The 26,369-nt window shown below is 42.6% G+C and overlaps 1 protein-coding gene across 1 annotated transcript; it reads left to right on the top strand.

The window, feature by feature from the left end:
* Nucleotides 1–8,396: 8,396 nt before the first annotated feature.
* On the top strand, nucleotides 8,397–26,017 carry nanp (N-acetylneuraminic acid phosphatase). The gene is made up of 2 exons (XM_078542677.1): nucleotides 8,397–8,540; nucleotides 23,802–26,017. Exons 1-2 carry the CDS (start codon nucleotides 8,439–8,441, stop codon nucleotides 24,450–24,452), a joined length of 753 nt encoding a protein of 250 aa, XP_078398803.1. The 5' UTR covers nucleotides 8,397–8,438; the 3' UTR covers nucleotides 24,453–26,017.
* The last annotated feature ends 352 nt before the right edge of the window (nucleotides 26,018–26,369 follow it).

Here is a 26,369-nt window from a genome sequence, read left to right as displayed (position 1 = left end):
AACAATCAGAGTTTCTCCAACCTCTCCTCATAGCTAATAACCTCCAGACCAGGCAGCATCCTGGTAAACCTCCTCTGCACCCTCTCCAACGCCTCCATATCCTTCTGGTAATGTGGCGACCAGAATTGCACGCCAATATTCCAAGTGTGGCCTAACCAAGGTTCTATACAGCTGCAGCATGACTTCCCAACTTTTATACTCAATACCCCTGCCGATGAAGGCAAGCATGCCATATGCCTTCCAGACTACCTTATCCACCTGCGTTGCCACTTTCAGTGACCTGTGGACCTGTACACCCAGATCTCTCTGCCCGTCGATGCACTTAAGTGTTCTGCCATTTGCTGTATAATTCCTACCAGTATTAGACCTTCCAAAATGCATTACCTCGCATATCTCCATCTGCCATTTCTTTGCCCAAGTCTCCAACCGATCTATATCCCGTTGTATACTTTGACAATCCTCTTCACTATCTGCAACTCCTCCAACCTTAGTGTCGTCTGCAAACTTACTAATTAGCCCAGTTACATTTTCCTCCAAATCATTTACGTATACTACAAACAGCAACGGTCCCAGCACTGATCCCTGCGGAACACCACTAGGCACAGCTCTCCATTCAGAAAAGCACCCTTCCATTGCTACCCTCTGTCTTCTATGACCAAGCCAATTCTGTATCCATCTTGCCAGCTCACCTCTGATCCCGTGCGACTTTACCTTCTATACCAGTCTGCCATGAGGGACCTTGTCAAAGGCCTTACTGAAATCCATGTATATAACATCCACTGCCCTTCCATCGTCGATCATCTTTGTCACTTCCTCGAAAAACTCGATCAAGTTAGAGACACGACCTCCCCTTCACAAAACCATGCTGCCTCTCACTAATACACCCATTTGCTTCCAAATGTCACGAAGAATCTTCTCCAATAATTTCCCTACCACTGACATAAGGCTCACAGGCCTGTAATTTCCTGGATTATCCTTGCTACCCTTCTTAAACAATGGAATGACATTGGCCATTCTCCAGTCCTCTGGGACCTCACCCGTAGCCAGTGAGGATACAAAGATTTCTGTCAAGCCCCAGCAATATCCTCCCTTGCCTCCCTCAGTACTCTGGGGTAGATCCCATCTGGCCCTGGGGATTTATCCACCTTAATATTCTTCAAATTCTCCTGTTTCAGACTGTAAGGAGCCTACATTTGTCTTCACTAATCTTTTTATTTTAACATACTTATAGAAGCTTTTACAGTCTGCTTTTATGTTCCTTGCAAGTTTACTCTCACACTCTATTTTTCCCCTCTTAATCAATCTCTTGGTCCTCCTTTGCTGAATTCTAAACTGCTCCCAATCCCCAGGCTTGCTACTTTTTCTAGTAACTTTATATGACTCTTCTTTGGATCTAATACTACCATTAATTTCTTTTGTAAGCCATGGTTGGACTGCTTTTCCTGTTGTGTTTTTGCACCAGAAAGGAATATATAACTGTTGAAATGCATACATTTGTTCCTTAAATATTAGCCATCGCCTATCCACCGTCATGCCTTTTAATGAAGTTCCCCAATCTATCTTAGCCAACTCATACCCCGTACCTCGTAGTTTCCTTTGTTTAGATTTAGGACCCTAGTTTCCACCAGACTACTTAGCTTTCCATCCTAATGAAGAATTCAATCATGTTATGGTCACTGTTCCTTAAAGGACCCCACACAAGAAGTTTATTAATTAATTCCTTCTTATTGCACAATACCAAATCTAGGATAGCCCGTTCCCTAATTGGTTCCTCGACGTACCAGTCTAAAAAAAACCATCACATATACACTCCAGGAATTCATCTACCTCAGTATTATTGCTAATTTGGTTTGCCCAGTCTATATGGAGATTAAAGTCATCCATGATTACTGTAGCACCCTTGTTACATGCATCTCTAATTTCCTGTTTAATGCCATCCCCTACTTTATCATTACTATTTGGAGACTTATAGACAACTCCCACTAATGTTTTCTGCCCCTTGTTGCTTCTTAGCTCCATCCAGACTGATTCTACATCTAGATTTTCTGAGCCAATATTCTCTCTCACTATTGGACTGATTTCATCCTTAACTTACAACGCAGATGGGTGCAGTGTTAGCCCAGGGAACTAAACATCCGAACCCAACCCAAACAACAACTTCCCAGGGAATCTGATCCCAAGGATCAATCATGTCCCACCTCAACTGAAAACCAGTGAATGTACTGGTCCCCACCCATATGGTGTTGTATGGTGATTTTCATCATGAGATAGTCCCTGTCGTTTTGAACCTCACTGATTTGGGACTGCCACAGTTTTGAAAAAAGAGACTAATGTAAGCCTTGATGCAGGAAGTGGCAGATGATTTTTGGAATAGTCATAGTTACGGGACCCAAAGTGAAGATCCAGCGTACTCACACTCGGATAAGGAAGACAAGTCCCAGCATAAAAGACATGGGCTGATCAATGACGCAGCCACAGTGTTTAATATGCAGATGTCTCAGATGAATAGTATTGATTTAGCAGCAATAAATAAGAAAATGGCAGGTACTAGGTCACAATTGAAATGGGTATTTTAGGATATAACCAGGATCAGGAACTTAATGAGGATAAAGTTATGACCAAACATTTACAAGACATTGTCACACAAACTGGAAGACCATGCATCAGAAATTAATGCTCTAATTAGAGAAGAATGGAACATCTCCACTGAGGCAATGCAAAATTAAATGTGTATAATGTACGGATCCTAGTTGGTAGAGCAAGCACATGAAAAATTAAGGTCAATTGAGGAGGGGAAAGCTCCCTCATGGATAGAGAATCACCATCTGAATATCATCGTGAAATATTACAGAAACATTTCTATTTGCAAGTTCTCAAGTCCACCCAGTAAAATGGGAAAAATGGGAATATGAGTCAGCTTCTAATTTGACCATGTTGGGTTTGATCTTAGGAAGTGGTTGAGGTCTGGAATGCACTGCCTGATAACGTGGTGGAAGTACATTCAATCGAAGCATTCAAAAGGGAATTAAACTGTTATCTGAAGAGGAAGAATGTTAAGGATAACGAGGAGAAGGCAGGGGATAGCACTAGGTGAATTGTTCATTTGGTAAGCCAGTGCAGACACAACGTGTTCTGAGATGGTCCTTCTACCTCTGGGCTCTAGGCGTGGTATTTGATTACGAGACATACTCTGGTATCTACTTAACATTTGTACTACAACTAAAGAGGTTACAGAGTAGACATGTTGCTCCTAGGCATGGTGTTCCAACCTATCTCTTGAGAATCTAACAGATGACTACTGATGTCAGTAGTACATCATCATCTACATCATATATTAGCATATCCCTTCTGTTAAACCTTTATACTACACCTCTGCCCAAGTTAACTATCCAGCTTTCAACAAATATGAATATATATCTTTTAACTACTTGCACTGCAATTCTGTAACTCCCTTTTTACAACCCAATTCCAACTCCTACTCTTCCCCCTTCCAAATCACAGCCCTGAGGGATTCAGTCTCCCACTGTATTCACAGCCTTTAGGGAACACGTCTTGGAGGTACGCAGGGTTTCTTCCTTGTCTTGGAAGACATCATCATCATCAGAATGGGACAGCAATTTAGAAACATTGCTGGTAAGCAGAGTTTAGGTTTCATGGTGACTGAACTGCAAGGACAATGAGGACTTTTCAATGAAAGGCTGATCCAAGAAAGAAGGCTGAACTGCATCAATCTTTGGGCTCTCTGGGATTAGAAGAAAAAAAAAATCAGGACTTCCTGAGGAACTTGTTACTCCCTCAAAGCACACAGGGAAAGACCTTCGGAAGAAGAATGATCTTCAATTCCAGGGAAGATAGTCACAGTCATCTCATTCACTGCTGCATCAAAGATTGAAAAGGTGTTGAAGATCTGAGATTTCAATGGACTTAAATGACAAAGGAAAAACTGACAAAGTTCCTGTAAGCCTTTCTGGAAAAGATGAAGAGATGATTCCCCAGTGATATTTTGGGAGGGCTGTTTACTTTCTGTTGGCAGTGGTAAGAGAGCCACATTTTTGTCAATGTGAGGCTGCTCCACTCTGGGCAATTGTATGATATGGATATGGAGCCAAGACTGTACCATCTTCTGTAATGAGATAAATTTCCATTAGCTCGGAGACAAGTTTGCTGTGGAATATTGTAAAGCTTTAGAAGTGCACCATAGAGCATGTCATTGCAGATGCAGCCATCATACATTCAGCTCAAGTGACGCAGCCAACAGATTCGAGAGAACAAATATGTTGGGGATCCCTGCATGCTGGTGTACTTCCATATTCGGCACTGTGTCTTGCCAAGAGATGCCTAATGCTCATCTGAGGCAACGGAGGCAGAAGCTCTTCAGCCGCTTTCCTTGGCTTGCATAAGTTGTCCGTGCCTCACTACTCTAAAGGAGTGTGCTGAGGACACAAACCTGGTACACAGAGCTTTGTATTTTTGGTTAGTTTGCTATTGGTTCACACTCAACTTCTCAATTTTAACATAACAGCTGTGGTCTTGGCAAACCTAGCGCTGATTTCAACATCAAGGGACAGGTTTCTGGTAATTGTTGATCTAAGGTATGTGAAGCTGTCGACAACCTCCAGAGTAAGGTTGTCAATGTTGAAATGCTGCAAGGTGGAGTCTCTACGTCCTGGCCCATAACTTTGGTCTTCCTGACGCTGATTGCCAGTTCAAACTCCTTACAGGCCCAGGAGAACTGATCGACAAGCTGTTGCAAGTGAACTTCAATATGGGATGCCAGCATGGCATCATCAACAAACAGCAACTCATGAACTAGGACATTAGATACTTTGGTCTTGGTGTGCAACCTTTCTAAGATATGGGGATATTATCTTTCTGGTTGGGTAAAGTACATTTTGTTTTACTCCACTTAAACCTGTTCAATTTGATGTTCATGAATTAACCAATATCTACCAACATAATTGTGCTTATATTTTGAATGTCATGGATAACATGAAGGTTGCAATGCACAAAAATGTTGCCAGATTTGGTTACAAAATGCCCCCCCTCTCAGAACATTTGACTGTACTTCGAAGGGATATTTAACTGTCCAGGAAACACTATTATCAACTTCAAAAGCACATGGAATTAAGCATGAGTCATATTAACAATCTGAATTCTAAATCCTTCTGGTCTAAAATTTGGAATTGGGGTATGGATGTTGACTTTCATCCCTGGGCATGGATCAGTTCTCATGACCTGGTGCTGGCACAATTGGTAATAGTGGAATACCTGTGGTTGACTCTTAACTGCTCTCTGAAATCCTATAGCAAGCCACTCAGTTCAAGGGCAATTAGGGATGGACAACAAATGCTGGCTTTGCCTGCGATGCCCACATCCCGTGAAAGAATAAAAAAACCTACCAATTGATCTGGCTACGAAGTTGAAGAATCGAAGGCCAAGAAGATGAAAAGATGAATGGCTCAGGTGTTTCAAAACATCATTGTGTGGGATCAAGAGACAGTGTGTATATTGTCAGTAACTTTGAAGGTGCCCGTTACAGGAATAACAGAGGCACCTCAGGGTGAACTGTAAGAATATGCTTTAAGATTTGTTTTAATTTGCTGCAGAAATAAGTTGATAATTCTCGGAATGTTACCATGCAGAAACCAATTGGGAGGCATTCAAAGAGGAAATAGCGAGAGTACAGGGCAAATATGTTCCCAAAAAGACAAAGGGGGGACCAAGTCCAGAGAACCCTAGATGTCAAGGGACATAAAGGGTAGGATTAAGAAAAAAAGAGAAGCTTATGGCAGATACCGAGGGCTGAATACGGCAGAGACCCTAGAGGAGTATGGGAAGTGCAAGGGGGAACTTAAAGAGGAAATTAGGAAAGCTAAGAAAGTGCATGAAAAACATTGGTGGGTAGAATAAAGGAAAACCCAAAGGGTTTTTTAAAATATATAAAGAGCAAGAGAATAACTAGGGAAAGCGTAGGACCAATTAGGGACCATAGAGATAATGTGTGTGTGGACCCAGAAGACGTGGGTACAGTCCTCAATGAATACTTTGCGTCGGTCTTTCACAATAGAAAAGGACAACGCAGGTACAGACATCAAGCTGGAGGAGTGTGAAATATTAGAGGAAATTAACATTGAGAGAGAGAGGAGGTACTAGCAGGTTTAGCGGCCTTAAAAGTGGATAAATCTGCAGGCCTGGATGAGATATATCCCAGGCTGTTGAGGGAGGCAAGCGAAGAGATATCAGGGGCCCTGGCAGTAATTTTCAAATCCTCTCTGGCCACAGGTGAGGTGCCAGAGGACTGGAGGACTGCTAACGTTGTCTCATTCTTAAAAAAGGGAGGAAAGGATAGACCAGGAAATTACAGGCCAGTCTAACCTCGGTGGTGAGGAATTACTAGAAAGAATTCTGAGGGATAGAATATATCTGCACTTGGAGGGACATGGATGAATCAGGGATAGTCAGCATGGATTTAAGGGAAAGTCGTGTTTGACGAACTTAATCAAATTTTTTGAGGAGGTAACCAAGAGCGTTGATGAGGGTAATGCATTTGATGTGGTCTACATGGACTTTAGCAAGGCTTTTGTTAAGGTCCCTCAGACTGGTCAAGAAAGTAAGAGCCCATGGGATCCAAGGCAAAGTGGCACGTTGGATCCAAATTGGCTGAGAGGCAGGAAGCAGAGGGTGATGGTAGAGGGATGTTTCTGTGACTGGAAGTCTGTTTCCAGTGGGGTTCCGCAGGGCTTGGTGCTTGTTGTGTACATAAATGATTTGGTCTTAAATGTAGGTGGTATGATCAAGAAATTCGCGGATGACATGAAAATTGTTAGGGTGGTAAATAGTGAGGATAGCCGTAAACTGCAGGATGATATCAATGGACTGGTCAGGTGGGCAGAGGATTAGCAAATGGAATTCAACCCGGAAAAGTGTGAGGTAATGCACTTGGGGAGGGCTAACAAGGCAAGGGATTACACTAGGAATGGTAGGACCCTGGAAAGTACTGCATATCCATAGGTCCCTGAAGGTAGCAGGGCAGGTAGATAGGTGGTTAAGAAGGCATATGGGATACTTGTATTCTATGCCTTGGCTAATAAAGGCAAGAGCAGGGAGGTTATGCTGAAACTGTATAAAATGCTGCCTAGGCCACAACTAGAGTACTGCGTGTAGTTCTGGTCACCACATTATAGGGAGGATGTGATTACACTGGAGGGGGTGCAGAGGAGATTTACCAGGATGCTTCCTTGCCTGGAGGGTCAGAGTTATGAAGAAAGATTGGATAGGCTGGGGTTGTTTTCCTTGGAGCAGTGAAAGTTGAGAGGGGACCTGATGAGAGATTTATACGATTATGAGGGACATAGATAGGGTGGATAGGGAGGTACTTTTTCCATTAGTAGAGGGGTCAATAACCAGGGGCTATAGATTTAAGGTAAGAGGTAGGAGGCTAAGAGGGGAGTTGAGGAGAAATTTCTTCACCCAGAGGGTAGTGGCAGTCTGAAACTCACTGCCTGAAAGGGTGGTTGAGCCAGAAACTCTCGTAACTTTTAAGAAGTATTTAGATATTCGCTTGTGCTGCCATAGCCCCCAGGGCTATGGGCCAAGCACTAGAAAATGGGATTAGTTTAGTCAGATTTTTGTTGACCGGCGTGGACACAATGGGCCGAATGGCCTCCTTCTGTATTGTAAACATCCATGAGTCCATGACCTCTATCACCTTGAATGACAAGAGCAGCCAATGCATAGGAACACCATCACCTGCAAGTTCCCCTCCAAACCGCTCACCATCCTGACTTGGAAATATGTCACCGTTCCTTCACTGTCACTGGGTCAAAATCCTGGATCTCCCTTCCTAACAGCACTGTGGGTGTACCTACGCCACATGGACTGCAGCGGTTCAAAAAGGCAGCTCACCACCAGCTTCTCAAGGGCAACTAGGGATGGGCAATAAATGCTGGCTCAAGTCTCGTGAACAATTAATAAAAGAAAATGGACGGGAAAAGGAATTTATCCTTAACTCTTGAGCTCCACAGAAACCATTCTGCCGAATAGAAGCAGCTCTCCAAAAAACTGAGAAGACAACTGGCTGGAAATACTCAGGTGGTCGTGAGTTCCCAGGACATTTCCATCCCCACACGAAAATTTCAGTTCAGTACCTCGATCGATTGGTGCATCGGATGCAGAAGAGTTTTTAAGTGTTCCCCATGTACATGTTAAAAAAAAACTCACCGAACCAAAAGAGCACGCGGCCGAGCGCACCAACCAACACGCGCTTCCCTCCGAGCCAACCGCCGAGCGCGCTCCTGTCCGAATCAACGGCGATGCGTCGAGCGCGCTCCTCTCTGCGTCAGTGGTTGTGCGACGAGCGCGCTCCCCTTCGAGCCAACGGCCGTGCGCCGAACGTGCTCGTTTCCGAGTTTACGAGCTGTGGCACGGCTGCCGGTGCGATGGCCGCTGCGGGAACCGCAGTTGGGATCCGTGCGTTGTTGTTCGACTTGGACAACACCCTGATCGACACGGCCGGGGCAGGGAGACAAGCGGAACGGCAGGTAACGAGTTAATGGGGATACCATTCAAAAAAAAAAGATCAGCCATTGAAATGAGGGAGGGAAAGATGGATCGACTTGCAGTCTTGCTCATTACCTACAGTTGCATAAACTATACTGCATAAAACAGGCCATTCGGCTCAACCGGTCCATTTTCCTCCTGATACAGCTAGATCTATAAGTATAATCCTCTGTTCCCTTCTTATCAAGCTTCCCCTTAAATGCATCAATATCAACGACCTCAACTGCTCCCTGTAGTAGCCAAAAACAGCACTGAGGCTGTACCTAAACTGCATGGACCACAGCAGTTCAAGAAGATGGCTAACCACCACCTACTCAAGGGCAACTAGGGATGGGCAATAAAAATGCTGGCATAGCCAGCAACGCCCAAGTCCCATGAAAGAATAAAAACAAGTTCCACATTCTTGCCACCCTCTGAGTAAAGAAGTTTCTCCTGAATTCCCCACTTGATTTTTTGCAGACTATCCTGTATTGGTGGCCCCTAGTTTTGCTCCCCACCGCCCCCCCCCAAAGCGGACACACTTTTTCATTGCAACAGTAAAATACTGTGGATGCTGGAAATAATGAAGCAAAAAACAAAATGTAAATATTCATCAGGTCATGCACCATCACTGGAGAGGGAAACAGTTACCTTTTTTTATGTTGAAGACCCTTCGCCAGAACTGAGAGTGTTTAAAGTTGTAACAGTTTTTAAACCAGGCAGGAAAATGGGAGAGGACAAAGGAGAACGTCTGTGGTAGCATGGAAGACAGGAAAGATTAAATGATAACAGAACTGATGGTAGAAGGCAAAAAGAGACAAGTAAAGAAACAAAAGATGGATTTAGAGGAGCTGTATTTAGGAATAGCAGAATCATCACAAACAGCTGCTATCTGAAAGCCAGGATAAAGGTTATGATCTAATATTGTTGAACTCAATGTTGAGCCTGGAAGTGCTAAATTAAAATATGAGGTGCTTTTCCTCAAGCTTACATTGAGCTTCATTGAAACACTGTAAGAGGCTATGGGCAGAGTGGGAGTGGGGTGAAAAATTAAAATGGCAAGTAACTGGAAGCTCAACGTCACACTTGCAGATTGAACAGAAGTCACCCAGTCTCTGTTTAGTTCCCCCATTGTAGAGGAGACTGCATTGTGAGCAGTGAATAGAACTGAAGTAAGTACAAGTAAATCATTGTTACACTTGGAAGGAATGTTTAGGGATGTTGCATCTCCTGCACTTGCATGGAAAGGTGCCATGGGAGAGGGTGTCATGAGAGAACAATCCCTTTGGAATACTGAAAGGAGAGGAGAGGGTTAGATGTGCTTGGGTGATGCTACCACGTTGGAGGTAGCAAAAATGGCAGAGGATGATCCATTGAATGCAGAGGCTCATAGGAAGTGAGCACAAGGAGAATACTGTTGTGGTACTGGGAAGTGGGAAGGGGTAAGAGCAGATGTACAGGAAATGGAACGGACGTGGTCGAGGGCCCTGTCAGTCATGGTGGGAGGAGTCCTTGCTTTGGGAGAAAGGAAGACATATCAGAAGAGCTGTTATTAAAGATGTCATCATCAGAATAAATGCAACAGTGACAGAGTGGAATAGACTCATTACAAGAAGCAAGCTATTAGAAGCTGTAGTCAATATAGCTGTGGAATCAGTGGACTTTAGTGAATATTGGTTGACCAATAGAGAGGATGGGTATTGAGGAATTGAGGACTGTAGAAGGGATAATGCAGAACAACTTGGAGTTCTGTTGTCTCTTTACTGACCCAAGCAGGCATTAGCAGAAAATAATGCTGATTACCACCTACCACCCTCCCTCAGTATTCCTCCATGTTGAACAACACTTGGAAGAAGCTGAAGGTAGCAAAGGCACGGAGTGAACTTTGGGTGAGGGACCTCAATGTGCATCACCAAGAGTGGCTTAGCAGCATCACTGCTGACTGAGCTGGCTGAGTCCTGAAGGACATATCTCCCAGTCTGTGTTGGTGGCAGGTAGTGAGAAAATCAACAGGAGGGAAAATCCTCCTTAACCTTGTCCTCGCCACTCTACCTTTCACAGGTGCATATGTCCATGATAGTAGTGACCGCCACGCAATCCTTGAGGAGACAAAGTCCGGCCTTCACAACGAGGACGTTCTCTATCATGTTTGGCAGTATCACAGTGCTGAATGGGATAGATTCAGATCTAGCATATCAAAACTGGGCGTCCATGTGGTGCAGTGGGCCATCAGCAGCAACAGAATTGTACTCAACCACAATCTGTAACCTCAACACCTAGCGTATCCCTCACTCTACCATTACCATCGAGGTAGGGAACCAGCCCTGGTTCATGAGTTTACGAAAGAAAATAAAGAAATTATTGCATTTATATGGAGTCTTTCATGACAACCAGATGTGCTAAAGCAGTTTACTGCCAACGAAGCACTTTATTTTGATGTGTGGTCACTGTTGTATGAAACATGGAAGCCAATTTGCACAACAAGCTCCCACAAACAGCAATCTGATAATGACCAGATGATCTGTTTTTGTAATGTTGGTTGAATAATTCCCCGTCTTTGAAGAATGCCATGGGATATTTTACATTCAGTTGGCAAAGCAGACAGGGCCTCAGCTCGCTATTTCATCTGAAAGATAGCACCTCCAACAGCGCAGCACTCCTTCAGTACCACATTGGAGTGTCAGCCTTGATTTCAAGACCTGGAGTCTGACTTGAACTCATAACTTTCTGACACAGATGTGAGTGCTACCAGCTGAGCCACACTGAAACTGTTAGGGGACCATGCAAGGAACAGGACCAATTGTATCTAAAAATGAGGTGGCAATCTGGTGAAGCTACAACACATGATAAACAGCAGAAGCAGCATGCTGTGGACAGCTAAGCAAAGCCAAAATCAGCTGATCAGGTAAAATCTCTGCAATCCTGCCACATCCAGATGTGGCAATAATGGCAGATCCCAGCACATGGGTGCAGAAGACAGGGCTGAAGTGTTTATAACCATCCACCTCCACCCAGAAGTGTTGAGTGGATGATCCATCTCTGCCTCCTCCTGAGGCTCCCAGCATCACACAGTGATGTCACTAAGTCTGTCCAATTCACTCCTCGTAATATCAAGACCAAGACCTGGGTCAAAAACCTGGAATTCCCTTCCTAACAGCAGGTGGGTGTGCCTATACCATACAGACTGCAACCGTTTAAGAAGGCAGCTCAGCACCACCGCCTCAAGGGCAACCAGGGATGGGTAACAAATGCTGGTCTTGCCAGCGATGCTCAAATCCCATGAAAGAATTTTTAAAAACCTTCCGAACCCACAACCTCTTACCACCTACCCCTTACCACAGGTGCGTCAAAACGCCACCACTTTCAAGGTCCTCTCTAAGCCACACACCATCCTGATTTGGAAATAAATCACTGTTCCTTCATTGTCACTGGGTTGGCATCCTGGAACCCCCGTTACCTAGCTACACCACACAAACTGTAATGGTTCATGAAAGTGGCTCATCACCACCTTTGCAAGGGCAATCAGGGTTGGGCAATAAATGCTGCCCTTGCCAGCGACACCCACATCCCGTGAACAAATGAAAAATCAGCCTCTGCATTATGACCGTACTATTGATATGGGGGGTCTATTCAACTGGTCAGTGGTGACCCCCAAAGATTTTTATGATACTCTGTATTCCAGTAGGAACTTAGGAACAGGAGTAGGCCATTTAGTCCCCATTCAATGAAACCATGGCAAATCTGGGAACTAACTCTTTATATCCATCCTTGCATCATATCCCTTAACACTATTGGATAACAGAAATCTATCAATCTTGGATTTCAGATTTATAAATGATCTAGCAACAATTGTTGCAGAAGAGAGTTCCAAGCTTCTAACACCCTTTGTGCAAAAAAAGTGTTTCTCAATTTCACCCCTGAAGGGTCCGACTCTAATTTTTAGATTATGTCCCTAGTCCTAGACTCTTCAACCAGTACAAAAAGTTTCTCGTAGAATCCTAGAACGGTTACAGAACAGAAGGAGGCCATTCAGCCTGTTATGTCTGGGTTGGCCCTCTTTATCTACCCTTTCTGTTCCTCTTAATATCTTAAAAACTACAATCACATCACTGCTTAATCTTTGAAACTCCAGCGAATGCAGTCCTATTTTGTGTAATCTTTCCTGATAATTGAACCCTTGGAGTCTAGATTTCATTCTAGTAAAGCTTTATTGCATTCCCTCCAAGCCCAATATATTATACCTAAGGTGTGTTGCCCAGAATGGCTCCAACACAGATCCTTGCAGAAATCCACTAATCACATCCTGTCAATTATTGTACCTGCCCATTATCTCTACTCTCTTTGTCTTCTAGCTGTTTTCTAACCGGCTTAATGATTTGCCTTCAGTTCCATAGGCTTCAACTTTAGCTAACAATCTCTCATGAAGGACTTTATTAAATGCCTTCTGGAAGTCCATATAATCAACATCCATAGGCATTTCCTTCACTTCTACTTTAGTCACCTCTTCAAAATATTCAATTAGGTTTGATTTCACATTTGATTTTTTTTGGTTTTCTTTCTTTGGTGTTCTGAATTCTTTCTGGTACCTTTTACAAAAAGGTGGAAAACTTCAGTTATTTGGTCTGTCGGCCACCATATGTTCTGGCTGATCCTGTCTCAAACAGCATGCTGTCCTAGTGTTTATATTTGGTGAAAGTTGCACTGTCTTCTGGATGCAGCTGCTAAAACCACTTCTGCAATTGATGGCAAGGAAACTGAACAAGCAGGGTGTAAAGCTGCTGCATTCCCAGCTGGTGGCAAGCTGTCCTGCAGTCAGGGAGCATTCTTGGATTGCTCTCCATTGTTAAGCAGCCTTTCAGGGTTAGGGGGAATCTTCCTATTAGGTAAATAGTTGATCTTTTCAGTTAAATCTTTTATGTAAAAATTGGGAATACATTATATACAAGTGAAGAGGGCACACCATAGAATGCACACCTCTGCCAAGGTGTGTTAACTCAACATTATTACAATTATACAGCTCTCCCTTGAGGCTTTTCCCTGCTTAGTTGATGTCCTGTAAATACAAAACTGAAAAAAGAAATATTTTTATCAAGAGCTTTCAGATAGTAGACTCATCTGAATCTCAGTAATATAAGTAAGAGAGGTTAAGTGCAGAGGCATGGATTGCAGCTGGTACTGAGTTTACTTATTGTGAGTTTGTTGAGTAAGGGGGTTTGGTGAGGAGGGGAGGGAGGTGCTCTTTTTTCCTTTTTCTATCTTTCTCGGCCTCTAGGCAACCAGGAGTTGAAACGCTGCACAAGAGGGCTAAAATTGAAAAAAATCAAGAGTGACAGCACAGGAGAAACATAAGTTCATTGGTTGGTGAGAAACTGCTGTTAGGGAGTGTGTTTAAGTAGCTGAAAGTTAGAAATGTGCATTCATTTTAAAAGAAGTAGCTACTTAGATTTAAGTAAGAATCACAAGCAATAGGGAAGTAAAGTTAAGTCAAGGCCAGGTAAAATAAAGTACTGTAAGTAAACCAAAGTAAAATAAAGTAAACATAAGGAAGTAAATTGAAGCCATGTCAGGATAACTTGGCAGTGTGGAATGCGAGTCCTGTATAGTGTGTGAAATCGTGAACACTACTGGTGTCCTAGATGACCACAGGAAGTGTCACCAGCTGCAGAAACTTGAGCTCTGGGTTTCAGACTCGAGTGGCAGCTAGAATCACTGGCACATCCACAAGGCTGAGAGCTATGTGGATAGCATATTCAGAGAGGTGGTCATACCACAGCTTAGGAGCCTGGTAGCAGAAAGGGAATGGGTGACCACCAGGCAATCCAAGAGAACTAGGCAGGTAGTGCAGGAGTCCCCTAGGGTCTTGCTCACCAATTAGTTTTCCATTTGGATTCAGCAAGGGCTTTGGTTACTCAGAGGAGTGCAGTCAGAACCAAACTTGTGGCACCACAGGTGGCTCTGCTGTATAGGAGGAGAGGAAGAAGAAAGGAAGAGCAGTAGTAATAGGGGATCCATTAGAGGAATAGTAGGCATTTCTGTGGCTATAGACATGACTCCAGGATGGTGTGTTGCTTCCCTGGTGCCAGGTCATGGATGTCATGGAGCAGCTGCAGGCAATTCTTCTGGGGCAAAGTGATCAGCCAGAGGTCATGATCTATGTTGGTACCAATGACTTAGGTAGAAGAGGGGATGAGGTCCTGAAAGCAGATTTTGGGGTACTAGGAAGGAGATAAAAAAAAGCACGACCTCTAAAGCAGTAATCTCATGATCACACCCAGTCCCATGTGCTAGTAAGCATAGCAATAGGAGAATTGAGTGATTGAACATGTGGCTGGAAAGCTGGTATAGGAGGGAAGGTATCAGTTTTCTGAAGCATTGGGACCGGTTCTGGGCAAGGTGGAACCTGTACAAGCCAGACCGTCTACACCTGAACAGGACTGGGATGAATATCCTCATAGGGAGATTTGCTAGCGCCGTTGGGAAGGGGGTTTAAACTAGATTGGCAGGGGATTGGGAACCTGAGGGCAAATTCAGAGCAGGGAATGGGAGTTGGAAAATTAGTGAATGATTCTGAAGAAACACAGGTTAATAAGTGTACAGCATTGGAATTTGGCAGTATTAAGAGATATATATGTAAATGCAAGAAGAATAGCAAATAAAGCCGAGGAGTTGAGGACACGGATACATACAAATTAGGAGTAGGCCACACAGCCCCTCGAGCCTGCTCCACCATTCAATAAGATCATGGCTGATCTGAATGTAACTTCAACCCTACATACCTGCCTACCCCGATAACCTTTCACCCCCTTGTTAATCAAGAATCTATCTAGTTCTGCCTTAAAAATGTTCAAAGACTCTGCTTCCACCACTTTTTGAGGAAGGGTGTTCCAAATATTCACAACCCTCTGAGAGAAAAAATTTCTCCTCATCTCTGTCTTACATGAGCAACCCCTTATTTTTAAACAGTGACCCCTAGTTCTAAATTCTCCCACAAGAGGAAACATCCTCTCCACATCCACCGTGTCAAGACCCCTCGGGATCTTAAAGGTTTCAATTAAGTCGCCTCTTACTCTTATAAATTCCAGTGGATACAAGCCTAACCTGTCCAGCCTTTCCTCATAAGACAACCCGCCCATTCCTGGTATTAATCTAGTAAACCTTCTCTGAACTGCTTCTAACGCATTTACATCTTTCTTTAAATAAGGAGACCTCATTGTACACAATAACCCAGATGTGGTCTCACCAATGCCCTGTACAACTGAAGCATAACCTCCCTTCTTTTGTAATCAATTCCCCTCACAATAAATGATATTCTATTAGCTTTCCTAATTACTTGCTGTACCTGCATACTAACCTTTTGTGATCCATACACTAGGACACCCAGATCACTCTGAATCTCAGAGTTCTGCAATCTCTCACTATTTGGATAATAAGCTTTTTTTTAATTCTTCCTGCCAAAATGAACGATTTCACATTTGCCCACATTCTACAGCACTTGCCGGATCTTTGCCCACTCGTTTAACCTACCTATGTCACTTTGTAGCTTCCTTCCAACCTCTTCACAATTTACTTTCCTATCTATCTTTGTGTCGTCAGCAAATTTAGCAACCATTCCTTTGGTCCCTTCACCCAAGTCAGTTATATAAATTGTAAAAGTTTGAGGCCCCAGCACTGATCCCTGTGACACACCACTCATCACATCCTGTCAACCAGAAAAAGACCCATTTATGCCAACTTTCTGCTTCCTTTTAGTTACCCTCTTACTGACTATGCAGAGCCTCCTTCCTCATCCTGCCTAGATAGATACATGGCAGAATAATATCGTCGCTATAATGGAAACTTGGCTTAAAGAGAGGCAAAAATAGCAGCTCAACATCCCTGGTCATAGAGTTTTCAGGCAGGATAGAGAGAGGGGTGAAAAAGGTGGGGCTGTAGCATCATTGGCTAAAGAATGAATTACAGCTGTGAGGAGGGATGATATACTAAATGAAACATCAAATGAGGCCATGTAAGCTGAGCTCAGAAATAATGGGGCAGCCACACTGCTAGGAGTGTACTATAGACCCCCAAATAGTGGAAGGGAGTTGGAAGAGCAAATATGTAGGCAAATTTCTGAGTGCAGAAACAATAGGGCAGTAATTGTTGGAGACTTCAACTGCTCTAATATCAATTGGGATACAAAAAGTGTGAAGGGTGTAAAATTCTTGAACTCCATTCAAGAAAAATTTTTAGCCACCATGTAACAAGCCCAATGAGAAGAGGCGCAATTCTAGATTTAGTCTTAGGAAATGAAGCTGGGCACATGCATGAAGTAGCAGTGCGGGATCATTTTGGAGATAGTGACCGTAATACAGTTAGATTAAGCATCATTATGGAAAAAGATGAAGATAGAACAGGGGTAAAAGTTCTAAATTGGGGGAAGACAAATTTTACAAAGCTGAGAGGTGAATTGGCGAAAGTGGACTGGATACAGCTACTAGAAGGGAAAACAGTGTCAAATCAGTGGGAGGCATTCAAAAGCGAGATTCTACGGGCACAGTGTAGACATGTCCCCACAAAGAAAAAGGGTGGTACTGCCAAATCTTAGAGGCCCTGGTTATCCAGGAACATTCAGGGTAAGATAAAGCAGAAAAAGAAAACTTATGACAGTCACAAAAAGCTTAATACTGTAGGAAGCCTAGCGGAGTGTAGAAAGTACCGGGTGAAATAAAAAAGGAAATTAAGGAAGCAAAGAGAGGATATGAAAAATATTGACAGGTAAAAGCAAAGAAAACCTAAAGATGTTTTACCTGTACATTAAGAGCAAGAGAATAACTAAGGAAAGGGTAGGGCCTATCAGAGATGTACATGGTAACTTATGCACTGATGCAGAAGATGTGGGCAGGGTACTCAATGAGTACTTTGTCTCTGTCTTCACTAAGGACAGGGATGATGCAGACATTCTTGTTAAAGAGGAGAAGTATGAAATACTAGGTACAGTAACCATAATGAGAGAGGAAGTACTGGAGAGACTGACATCCTTGAAGGTGGATAAATCACCAGGACTAGTTAAATTGTATCCCAGGCTGTTAAAGGCACCCAGGGAGGAAAGAGCAGGTGCTCTGAGGATCATTTTCCAATCCTCACTAGATACAGGTGTGAGGTATTTTAGGATTGGAGGTCTGTAAACATTGTACCATTATTTAAAAAGAGTGCAAGGGATAGGCCAGATAATTAAAGGCTGGTCAGTCTGACTTCAGTGGTGGGAAAATTATTGGAATCAATTCTGAGACAGAGCATAAACTCACTTAGGCATGGATTGGTCAGGGAGAGTCAGCATGATTTTAGGGGAAGATCGTGTCTGTCTTCCGCAAAAAAGTTGATTAAGTTAGCAACAAGGAGGGTTAATAAGGATAGTGTAATGGATGTTGTCTACATGGATTTTAGTAAGGCATTTGATAAGGTCCTACATGGCAGACTGATCAAAAAAGTGAAACCCCATGGGAAACAGGGAAGTTGGGTTCAAAATTGTATCAACAGCAGGAAACTAAGGGTAATGGCCGATGGATGTTTTTGTAAATGGAAAGCGGTTTCCAGTGACATTCCACAGGGCTTAGTGTTGGGGCCCTTGCTGTTTTTGTGTACATTAATGATTTGGACTTAAATGTGGGAGGCATGATTGGGAAATTTACAGATGACACAAAGATTGGCTTTGTAGTTGATAATGAAGAGGATAGCTGTTGTCTCCAGAATGATATCAATGGTTTGCTTGAGTGGGCAGAAAAGTGGAAAATGAAATTCAATGCAGAGAAGTGTGAGGTGATGCAATTGGGGAGGGCAAACAAAGCAAGGGAATACTCAAGGAGGAGAGTGTGAAAGGAGGACCCTGGGACTGGGCAGTCAGCAGCACTGAGAGGAGAGCGGACCTGCGTGAGAAGGGCAGCAGTGGCAGGAGATAACTGGCAGCAGAGAGAGAGGCCCAACACATGGGAGAGTGGACCTGTCTGAGAAGGACATCGGCGGGAAGAGATAAAAACCGGCATCAGAGAGGGAGACCCAGCACAGGGAGAGCAGACTTGTGTGAGAAGGGCAGCGGCGGTGGGAGATAAAAACCGGCGGCAGGGAGGGAGACCCAGCACACGTAGAGTGGACCTGCGTGAGAAGGGCAGCAGCGATGAGAGATGAAAATGGGTGGCAGAGAGGGAAGCCCAACACACGGAGAGCGGACCTGCTTAGAAGAGCAGCAGTGGTGGGAGATAAAAACTGGCAGCAGAGAGCCCCTTCAACCTGCTTCTACTTGTCAGAGCTGAAGTGTGACGTCAAAGGAAAACAGGTAGGTGATTGGTAGGTATCTCTTCCGTGTCTCTTTTGATTGGCCAAGTAGTTTAAATCAGGAGCGGCTATTACAGCTAAAGAGTACAGTTAAGAAATTCACTTTTAAAATATTTAACATCCAAATTAGTTATTTAAATTGAATAGAGATGGCTGGGCAGGTGATGTGTTGCAGCTGTAGCATGTGGGTGCTGGTGGACACCGGTGCGATCCACAGTTACCACAACTGCAACAAGTGTTGGCTGCTCGAGGAACTTCAGCTCAGAGTTGATGAGCTGGGGTCCAAGCTGCGGACACTGCGACACTTCAGGGAGGGGGAGAATTACCTGGACACTGTTTCAGGAAACAGTCACACCCCTTAGATTAATGACGTCAAATCTGGGCCGTAGTCAGGGAAGGAGGGCATGACTGCGAATGAGGCAGGTATAGGGATCCAGGATTTAGCTTTGGAGGAGCCTCAGCCAGTGCCCTTGTCCAATAGGTAGGACGTTTCTTGCTCCCGGTGTGGACGAGGGTACAGGCTGTAAGGAGGATGAGTGAATGACCACAGCACCATGATACAGAGCGGGGTTTTAAAGGAAGTGGCTACAGATATAGTGGAGGCATTGGTTGGAATATTCCAGAACTCATTGGATCCCGGGAGGGTCCCAGCGTATTGGGAAATCAAGAAGGGAGGGAGACAAAAAGCAGGAAACTATAGGCCAGTCAGCCTAACATCTGTCCTTGGGAAAATGCTAGAGTCCCATTATTAAGGAAGAAATAGCAGGACGTTTAGAACAGCTTAACGCAATCAAACAGAGTCAACATGACTTTGTGAAAGGGAAATCGTGTTTGACAAATGTGCTAGAGTTCTTTGAGGATATAACAAGCAGAGTTGATAAAGGGGAACGGTAGATGTTGTGTATTTGGATTTCCAGAAAGCATTCAATAAGGTGCCACATAAAAGGCTATTGCACAAGATAGGACCTTGTGGTATTGGGGTAATGTATTAGCATGGATTGAGGATTGATTAACACACAGAAGACAAGAGAGTCGGGATTAATGGGTTTTTTTCAGGTTGGAAAGACGAAACTTGTGGAGTGCCACAAGGATCAGTCCTAGGGCTTCAATTATTTGCTATCTATAATGACTTGGAGGAGAGGGCAGAGAGTAATGTATCCAAATTTGTTGATGATACAAAAATAGGTGGGAGGGCATGTTCTGATGAGTAAATAAGGAATTTGCAAGGGGATATAGATAGGTTGAGTGAGTGGACAAAAACTTGGCAGATAGTTTAAAGTAGGAAAGTGTGGGGTCATGCACTTTGGTAGGAAGAATCAAAAGCAGACTATCATTTAAATGGAGAGAGACTCCAAAAAAGTGCAGCACAGAGGAATCTGGGAGTTCTTGAGCATGAAACACAAAAAGTTAGCATGCAGGTGCAGCAAGTGATTAAGAAAGCAAATGGAATTCTGGCCTGTATTGCTAAGGAGTTGGAGTTTAAAAATAGGGAAGTCTTGTTACAACTGTACAGGGTGTAGGTGAGGCCGCACCTAGAGTACTGTGTACAGTTTTGGTCCTTGTATTTAAGAAAGGATATACTGGCATTGGAGGCAGCTTAAAAGAGATTCACTAGGCTGATTCCTGGGATGAAGGGGTTGACTTATCAAGAATGGCTAAACAGGTTAGGTCTTTATTCATTAGAGTTTAGAAGAATGAGGGGTGATCTTATTGAAGCGTAGAAGATTCTAAGGGAGCTTGACAGGGCAGATGTTGAGAAGATGTTTCCACAAGTGGGGGAATCTCAAACTAGGGGACATAGTTACAGAATAAGGAAACACTCATTTAAAACTTGAGTTGTGAAGGAATTTCTTCTCTCAGAGGGTAGTGAATGTCTGGAATTCTCTACCCCAGAGAGTTGTGGAGGCTAGATCACTGAGAGTATTTAAAGAGGAGGTAGATAGATTTTTGAAATATCGGGGAGTTGAGGTCTCTGAGGAGCTGGCACAAAAAAAGGAGTTGATGCCTAGGGCCGATCAGCCATGATCTTATTGAATGGCAGGGCAGGCTTGAGGGGCTGAATGGCCTACTCCTATTTCTTATGTTCAATAAATGGGAGGATATTGAGAGGAGTTGATGAAATGAGAGATCTTGGAATACATATCCACAGGTCCCCGAAGATGGCAGGACAGTGGATAAGATGGTAAAGAAAGCATATGGAATGCTTTCCTTTATTGGCTGAGGTATTGAATACAAAAGCACAGTTGTATTGATGGAATTGTATAAAATGCTGGTTAGGCCACAGCTAAAATTTTGTGTATAGTTCTGGTCACTACATTACAGGAAGGACATAATTGCTCTGGAGAGATGCAGAGGAGATTTACAAGAATGCTGCCAGGGCTTGAAAATTGCAGCTATGAAAAAAGATTGAATACGCTAGGGTTTTTTTCCTTCGAACACAGGAGGCTGAGGAGTGACCTAATTGAGGTGTACAAAATTGGTCTATTTAGGGTAGACCGAAAAGACCTGTTTTCCCTAACAGAGGGGTCAATTACCAGGGGTATTTAAGATGATTGATAGAAGGATTAGAGGGGACATGAAGAAAATCTTTTTCACCCAGAGGGTGGTGGGCATTTGGAATTCACTGTCTGAATTGCTGGTTGGGGCTGAAACACTCAACTCATTTAAAACATTCCTGGAGCCGCACCTGAAGTGCTGTAACCTGCAAGGCTACGGACCAGGTGCTGGAAAGTGATTTGAAAATAAGCGGCTAGTTTCTTTTTTTCCTCTTTTTACGCTGGTGCAGACACGATAGGGTGAATGGCCTCTTTCTGTGCCATAACTTTTCTGTGGTTCGATCTCACTGGGGAAGCTTTAGGCCAATCCATATTCAACAACCTATTCTGAAAACTCTGCTCACATTTTGACAGCTGTGACAAATTTCACTACATCGGCTAAGACAATCAACAACATACCTAAAGAATCAACAACATTCAAAATAAAACAACCCACAAAATTCTTTTAAAAAGGTCAGTTTGCCCTATCTCCCAACCTTAAAGGATTTTGTAAATTCCAGGAAACTGGGTTCGTTTCTTTGAAATTGTCCATTCATTTTGAGATATATAAGACCATAAGACTTAGGAGCAGAAGTAGGCCATTTGGCCTATCAATTTTGCTCCGCCATTCAATGAGACTATGACTGATCTGATAATCCTCAACTCCACTTTCCTGCCTTTTCCCCATAACCCTTGATTCCCTTACTGATTAAAAATCTGCCCATCTCAGCCTTGAACATGCTTAACAACCCAGCCGCTAAAGCCCTCTGCAGTAAAGAATTCCACAGATTGACTACCCTCTGAGAGAAGAAATTCCTCCTCATCTCTGTCTTAAATGGGCGACCCCTTACTCTGAGATTATGCCTTCTGGCCCTAGACTCTCCCACAAGGGGAAACAACCTCAGCATCTACCCTGTCAAGCCCCCTAAGAATCTTATATGTTTCAATAAGGTCGTCCCTCATTCTTCTAAACACCAATGAGTACAGGCCCAACCTACTCAAGCTCTCTTCATAAGAAAAGCCCTCCATACCTGGATTCAACCAAGTGAATCTTCTCTGGACTGCCTCCAATGCCAGTATATCTTTCCTTAGATAAGGGGACCAAAACTGTTCACAGTATTCCAGGTGCGATCTAACTAGTGCCTTGTATAGTTTTAGCAAGACTTCCCTATTTGTATACTCCATTCCCTTTGAAATAAAGGCCAACATTCCATTTGCCTCCCCTATTACCTGCTGAACTTGTATGCTAGATTTTTGTGATTCATGTACAAGGAACCCCAGATCGCTCTGTGTTGCAACTTTCTGCAGTCTTTCTCCATTTAAATAATATTCGGCTCCTCTATTCTTCCTGCCAAAGTACATAACCTCACATTTTCTAATATTATATTCCATCTGCCAAGTTTTTGCCCACGCACTTAACCTGTCTATTTCCCTCTGTAGACTCTGTGTCATCCTCACTGCTTGCCTTCCCACCTATTTTTGTGTCACCCGCAAACTTGGTGATAGTACATTCCCTTCCCTCATCCATGTCATTAATAGAAATTGTAAATAATTGTGGTCCCAGCACTGATTCCTGTGGCACTCCATTAGTTACAGGTTTCCACCCTGAAAATGCCCCCCTTATCCCACTCACTTAACCTGTCTATTTCCCTCTGTAGACTCTGTGTCATCCTCACCGCTTGCCTTCCCACCTATTTTTGTGTCATCCGCAAACTTGGTGATAGTACATTCCCTTCCCTCATCCATGTCATTAATATATATTGTAAATAATTGTGGTCCCAGCACTGATTCCTGTGGCACTCCATTAGTTACAGGTTTCCACCCTGAAAATGCCCCCCTTATCCCAACTCTCTGTCTTCTATTAGTTAGCCAATCCTCTATCCATGCTAATATACTATCCCGAACACCATGGGCATTTATCTTATTAAGTAGCCTTATGTGCGGTAGCTTATCGAATGCCTTTTGGAAATCCAAATATGTTACATCTAGTGGTTCCCCTTTATCTATCCTGCTTGTTACCACCTCAAAGAATTCTAATAAATTTGTCAGGCATGATTTCCCTTTCATGAAGCCATGCTGACTCAACTTGATTATATTATGCATTTCTAAATACTCTGCTATTTCATCCTTTATAGTAGACTCTAACATTTTCCCAATAACAATATATTGTTTACAGATAAACAGACTAACAAACAGGGATGAAAAGATTACCTTTGCTCACCCTCAGTGGGCAATGAAAAGATAATACATTTCCACATAGACTTTAAGGATTGTGATTCATGAAAGTAATCAGTGGGTTTGTAAATGAAGTCTTGCAGTTTTGATTTGAGGAGTGATGAAGAAATGTGTAGAAGTTATCATTTAGAATATGAAAAATTGTAAGTTTGAATTTACACTGATTTTCTTCCTCCCAAAAAAAAGGTTAAGAACTTATTGATGTCGCAACATGGTTATGAAGAATCTGCTGCTGACCTGGTTATTGAGAAGTTTAATACTAAGTTAGGGAAAGAGCATGCTAATTCCTCTACCAAGATAGATATCGATGAAGAACGCACATTATTTTTGGAATTGGCTATACAAGAAACAAATGGGCATAAACCAGACCAGGGTTTGGCTACTGAATGTTATATACTGTGGAAAAGTACAAGACTCCAAAACATCCACATCCCGGATGAGGTGCAGGCCATGTTGAGGGAGCTGCATCAGTCTTACAAGCTGCTTTTATTAACCAATGGGAGTTCCTCAGTACAACGGGAGAAGATTAATGTTTGTCAGTGCGAGCAGTACTTTGACCTGATAGTTATAGGCGGTGAACACCAGGAGCAGAAACCAGCTCGCTCTATTTTCCAGGAATGTTTCAGGCTCTTGGGAGTGAAACCTGATGCCTGCGTGATGATCGGTGACAATCTAAAGACAGACATTGAAGGCGGGGTGAATGCTGGTGTTTGTGCAACTATCTGGATAAACAACAATAATGGGAAACTTGACAGAGAGAGTGCAGTGCCTGACTATACTGTGAAATCTGTACTAGATGTTAAGGATATTTTGGAAAATATTAAATGTAAATTTTAACTGGAAATAGTAATTTCCTCCTGTTTGTGTACTTTGCACAATTTGAATGGGAAAATTGTTTAGAAATAAAAGTTTATGGATGGCTTCTGTAGATTTTCTATCTTAATTATTCGTGGGGATGGGGGCACGGTTTTGTGGGCAACATCTAAGTCTACAAGAAAATCACACTGTTACCTAAATGAAATAATAAGTAATTTAATTGTTCTACAAAAACAGAATTTAAAAAATATTTTAGTGGATAGTGGATCCTAATCTGTTAATTTTTAAAACCTAATGGTGGAAGATATATAATTGCTTTGGACATTTTTTAAACTTAGTACTGAAAGTTTTACAAATGTTTTGAACACTTTTCTTAAAAAAAAGTATGTGGGACTGTATTATTGTTGTTTCTGATATCAAAGCTAATATTCAATTTACAAATAAAATCAACTAGAATAGGAAGCTAAATTATTTTAGCTCTTCAGAACATTTATTTTGTTTTTAGAATGTATTGTCAGGCAGCAGTTAATTTGTAGAAATTATCAAGAAATGCAACACCGTCCAAAACCAATGTTCAAATATAGCAGATCAGAATGGATGTCATTCGTATTTTATTTGGTGTGATCTAAGTTCTGATAGGATTGTAAGAGACTCTGCAAATTTGTTTTAATTTCCATCTTAAAAGCTCGGGTGTTCCATGTTTAGGATTTCAAGCCGCAGTATCGTGGTAACTGAAATGCCTTCTCCCTAACTGTGTGATGGTGTTTTAGTGCCAAGCTCTATTGACCAAGAGGCACCAGATTCAAGCTGATGTCAGCCAGATTAGAGGTTGGACATTGGGTGGTTGGGCACAGGATAGAGGGACCAAGTTATTGTGCAGCTCCTCCACTGAGAACGGGATTGCGATGGCATATGGTAATTTCCATGATTGAATCATCTGCCAACAATTATTGTCCAGACCAAATGATAAATAGGGTAGAGTGGAGTGATTTTTTTTTTAAATCTCCCTGAAATTGCGTACAGTTCCACACAGTTATTTCAAGTGGGTTTAGGCCCTAATGATTGACTGATGGGTTATAAGGTTCGAGAAAAATCATGAACTATAGAATGAAGACATTACATTGTGGGAGGGGAAATTCAGGTGGAACATAAACCTGTAATGGCTGGGGTAAAAATAATACAAAGCAAAGTATGGTTTCAAAATGGGATTATCAACCTACACTGTTCTCTTAATTGACGAGTTTATTTAAAAAAAACTTGAAATTACTTGTACAGGGTGTTATATTTATGTTCCCATTGCTGTTGTGTCTGCATCATGTAGTGTGTCACAAATAAAATGTGAAATTTAAATCAAACAGCTTTTAATGCACTAATGGCTCAAATTTATTTGTCTGGAAATGACAATGCAGTTATTTTGAGGCAGGAAAGGAGCCTGTTGAATTTTTGAATCCAATCTAATAATAAATGTGTACATTAAAATTGTCTTGAGATACATGTGGATAATGTTTTCATCCGAAACAAAAAATAAAGTTTTTCATTCATTGTTTGTATCCCTTTGACAGATAATTAAATATTTCTACAAGTGTGATCATGACATTTTATTTGAAAGCTCACTCAGCATTCCAGTGAAGGAGAAGCTTAACTTGATCAGTTCAGTAACAAGGCACACTTAAAAAGAAAACAGCTAAGAAGAAACATTCAGTAAATTAAAATGTCACTTGTACCGTTTATCAGCATGTCTTATACTAATTTCTTCTTCCCCATCTCTGATATACAGGCAGGGGCGTACATTTTCTTCAGGGATGGCCTTGCTGGATATCTAACAGACACAACATGCTTGTGGTGCTCTTCACCTGTGTGGAAACAGGCCAGGTGTACTGGTTAGACACTAGAGCAAAAGCTAGGTAGCATTGCCACTCCTCCTGGATTGCCAGGAAG

The sequence above is a fragment of the Cetorhinus maximus genome, chromosome 5, assembly GCF_964194155.1.
Source record: "Cetorhinus maximus chromosome 5, sCetMax3.hap1.1, whole genome shotgun sequence".
Taxonomy (NCBI): domain Eukaryota; kingdom Metazoa; phylum Chordata; class Chondrichthyes; order Lamniformes; family Cetorhinidae; genus Cetorhinus; species Cetorhinus maximus.
This window is presented reverse-complemented; position numbering and strand designations above follow the sequence as displayed.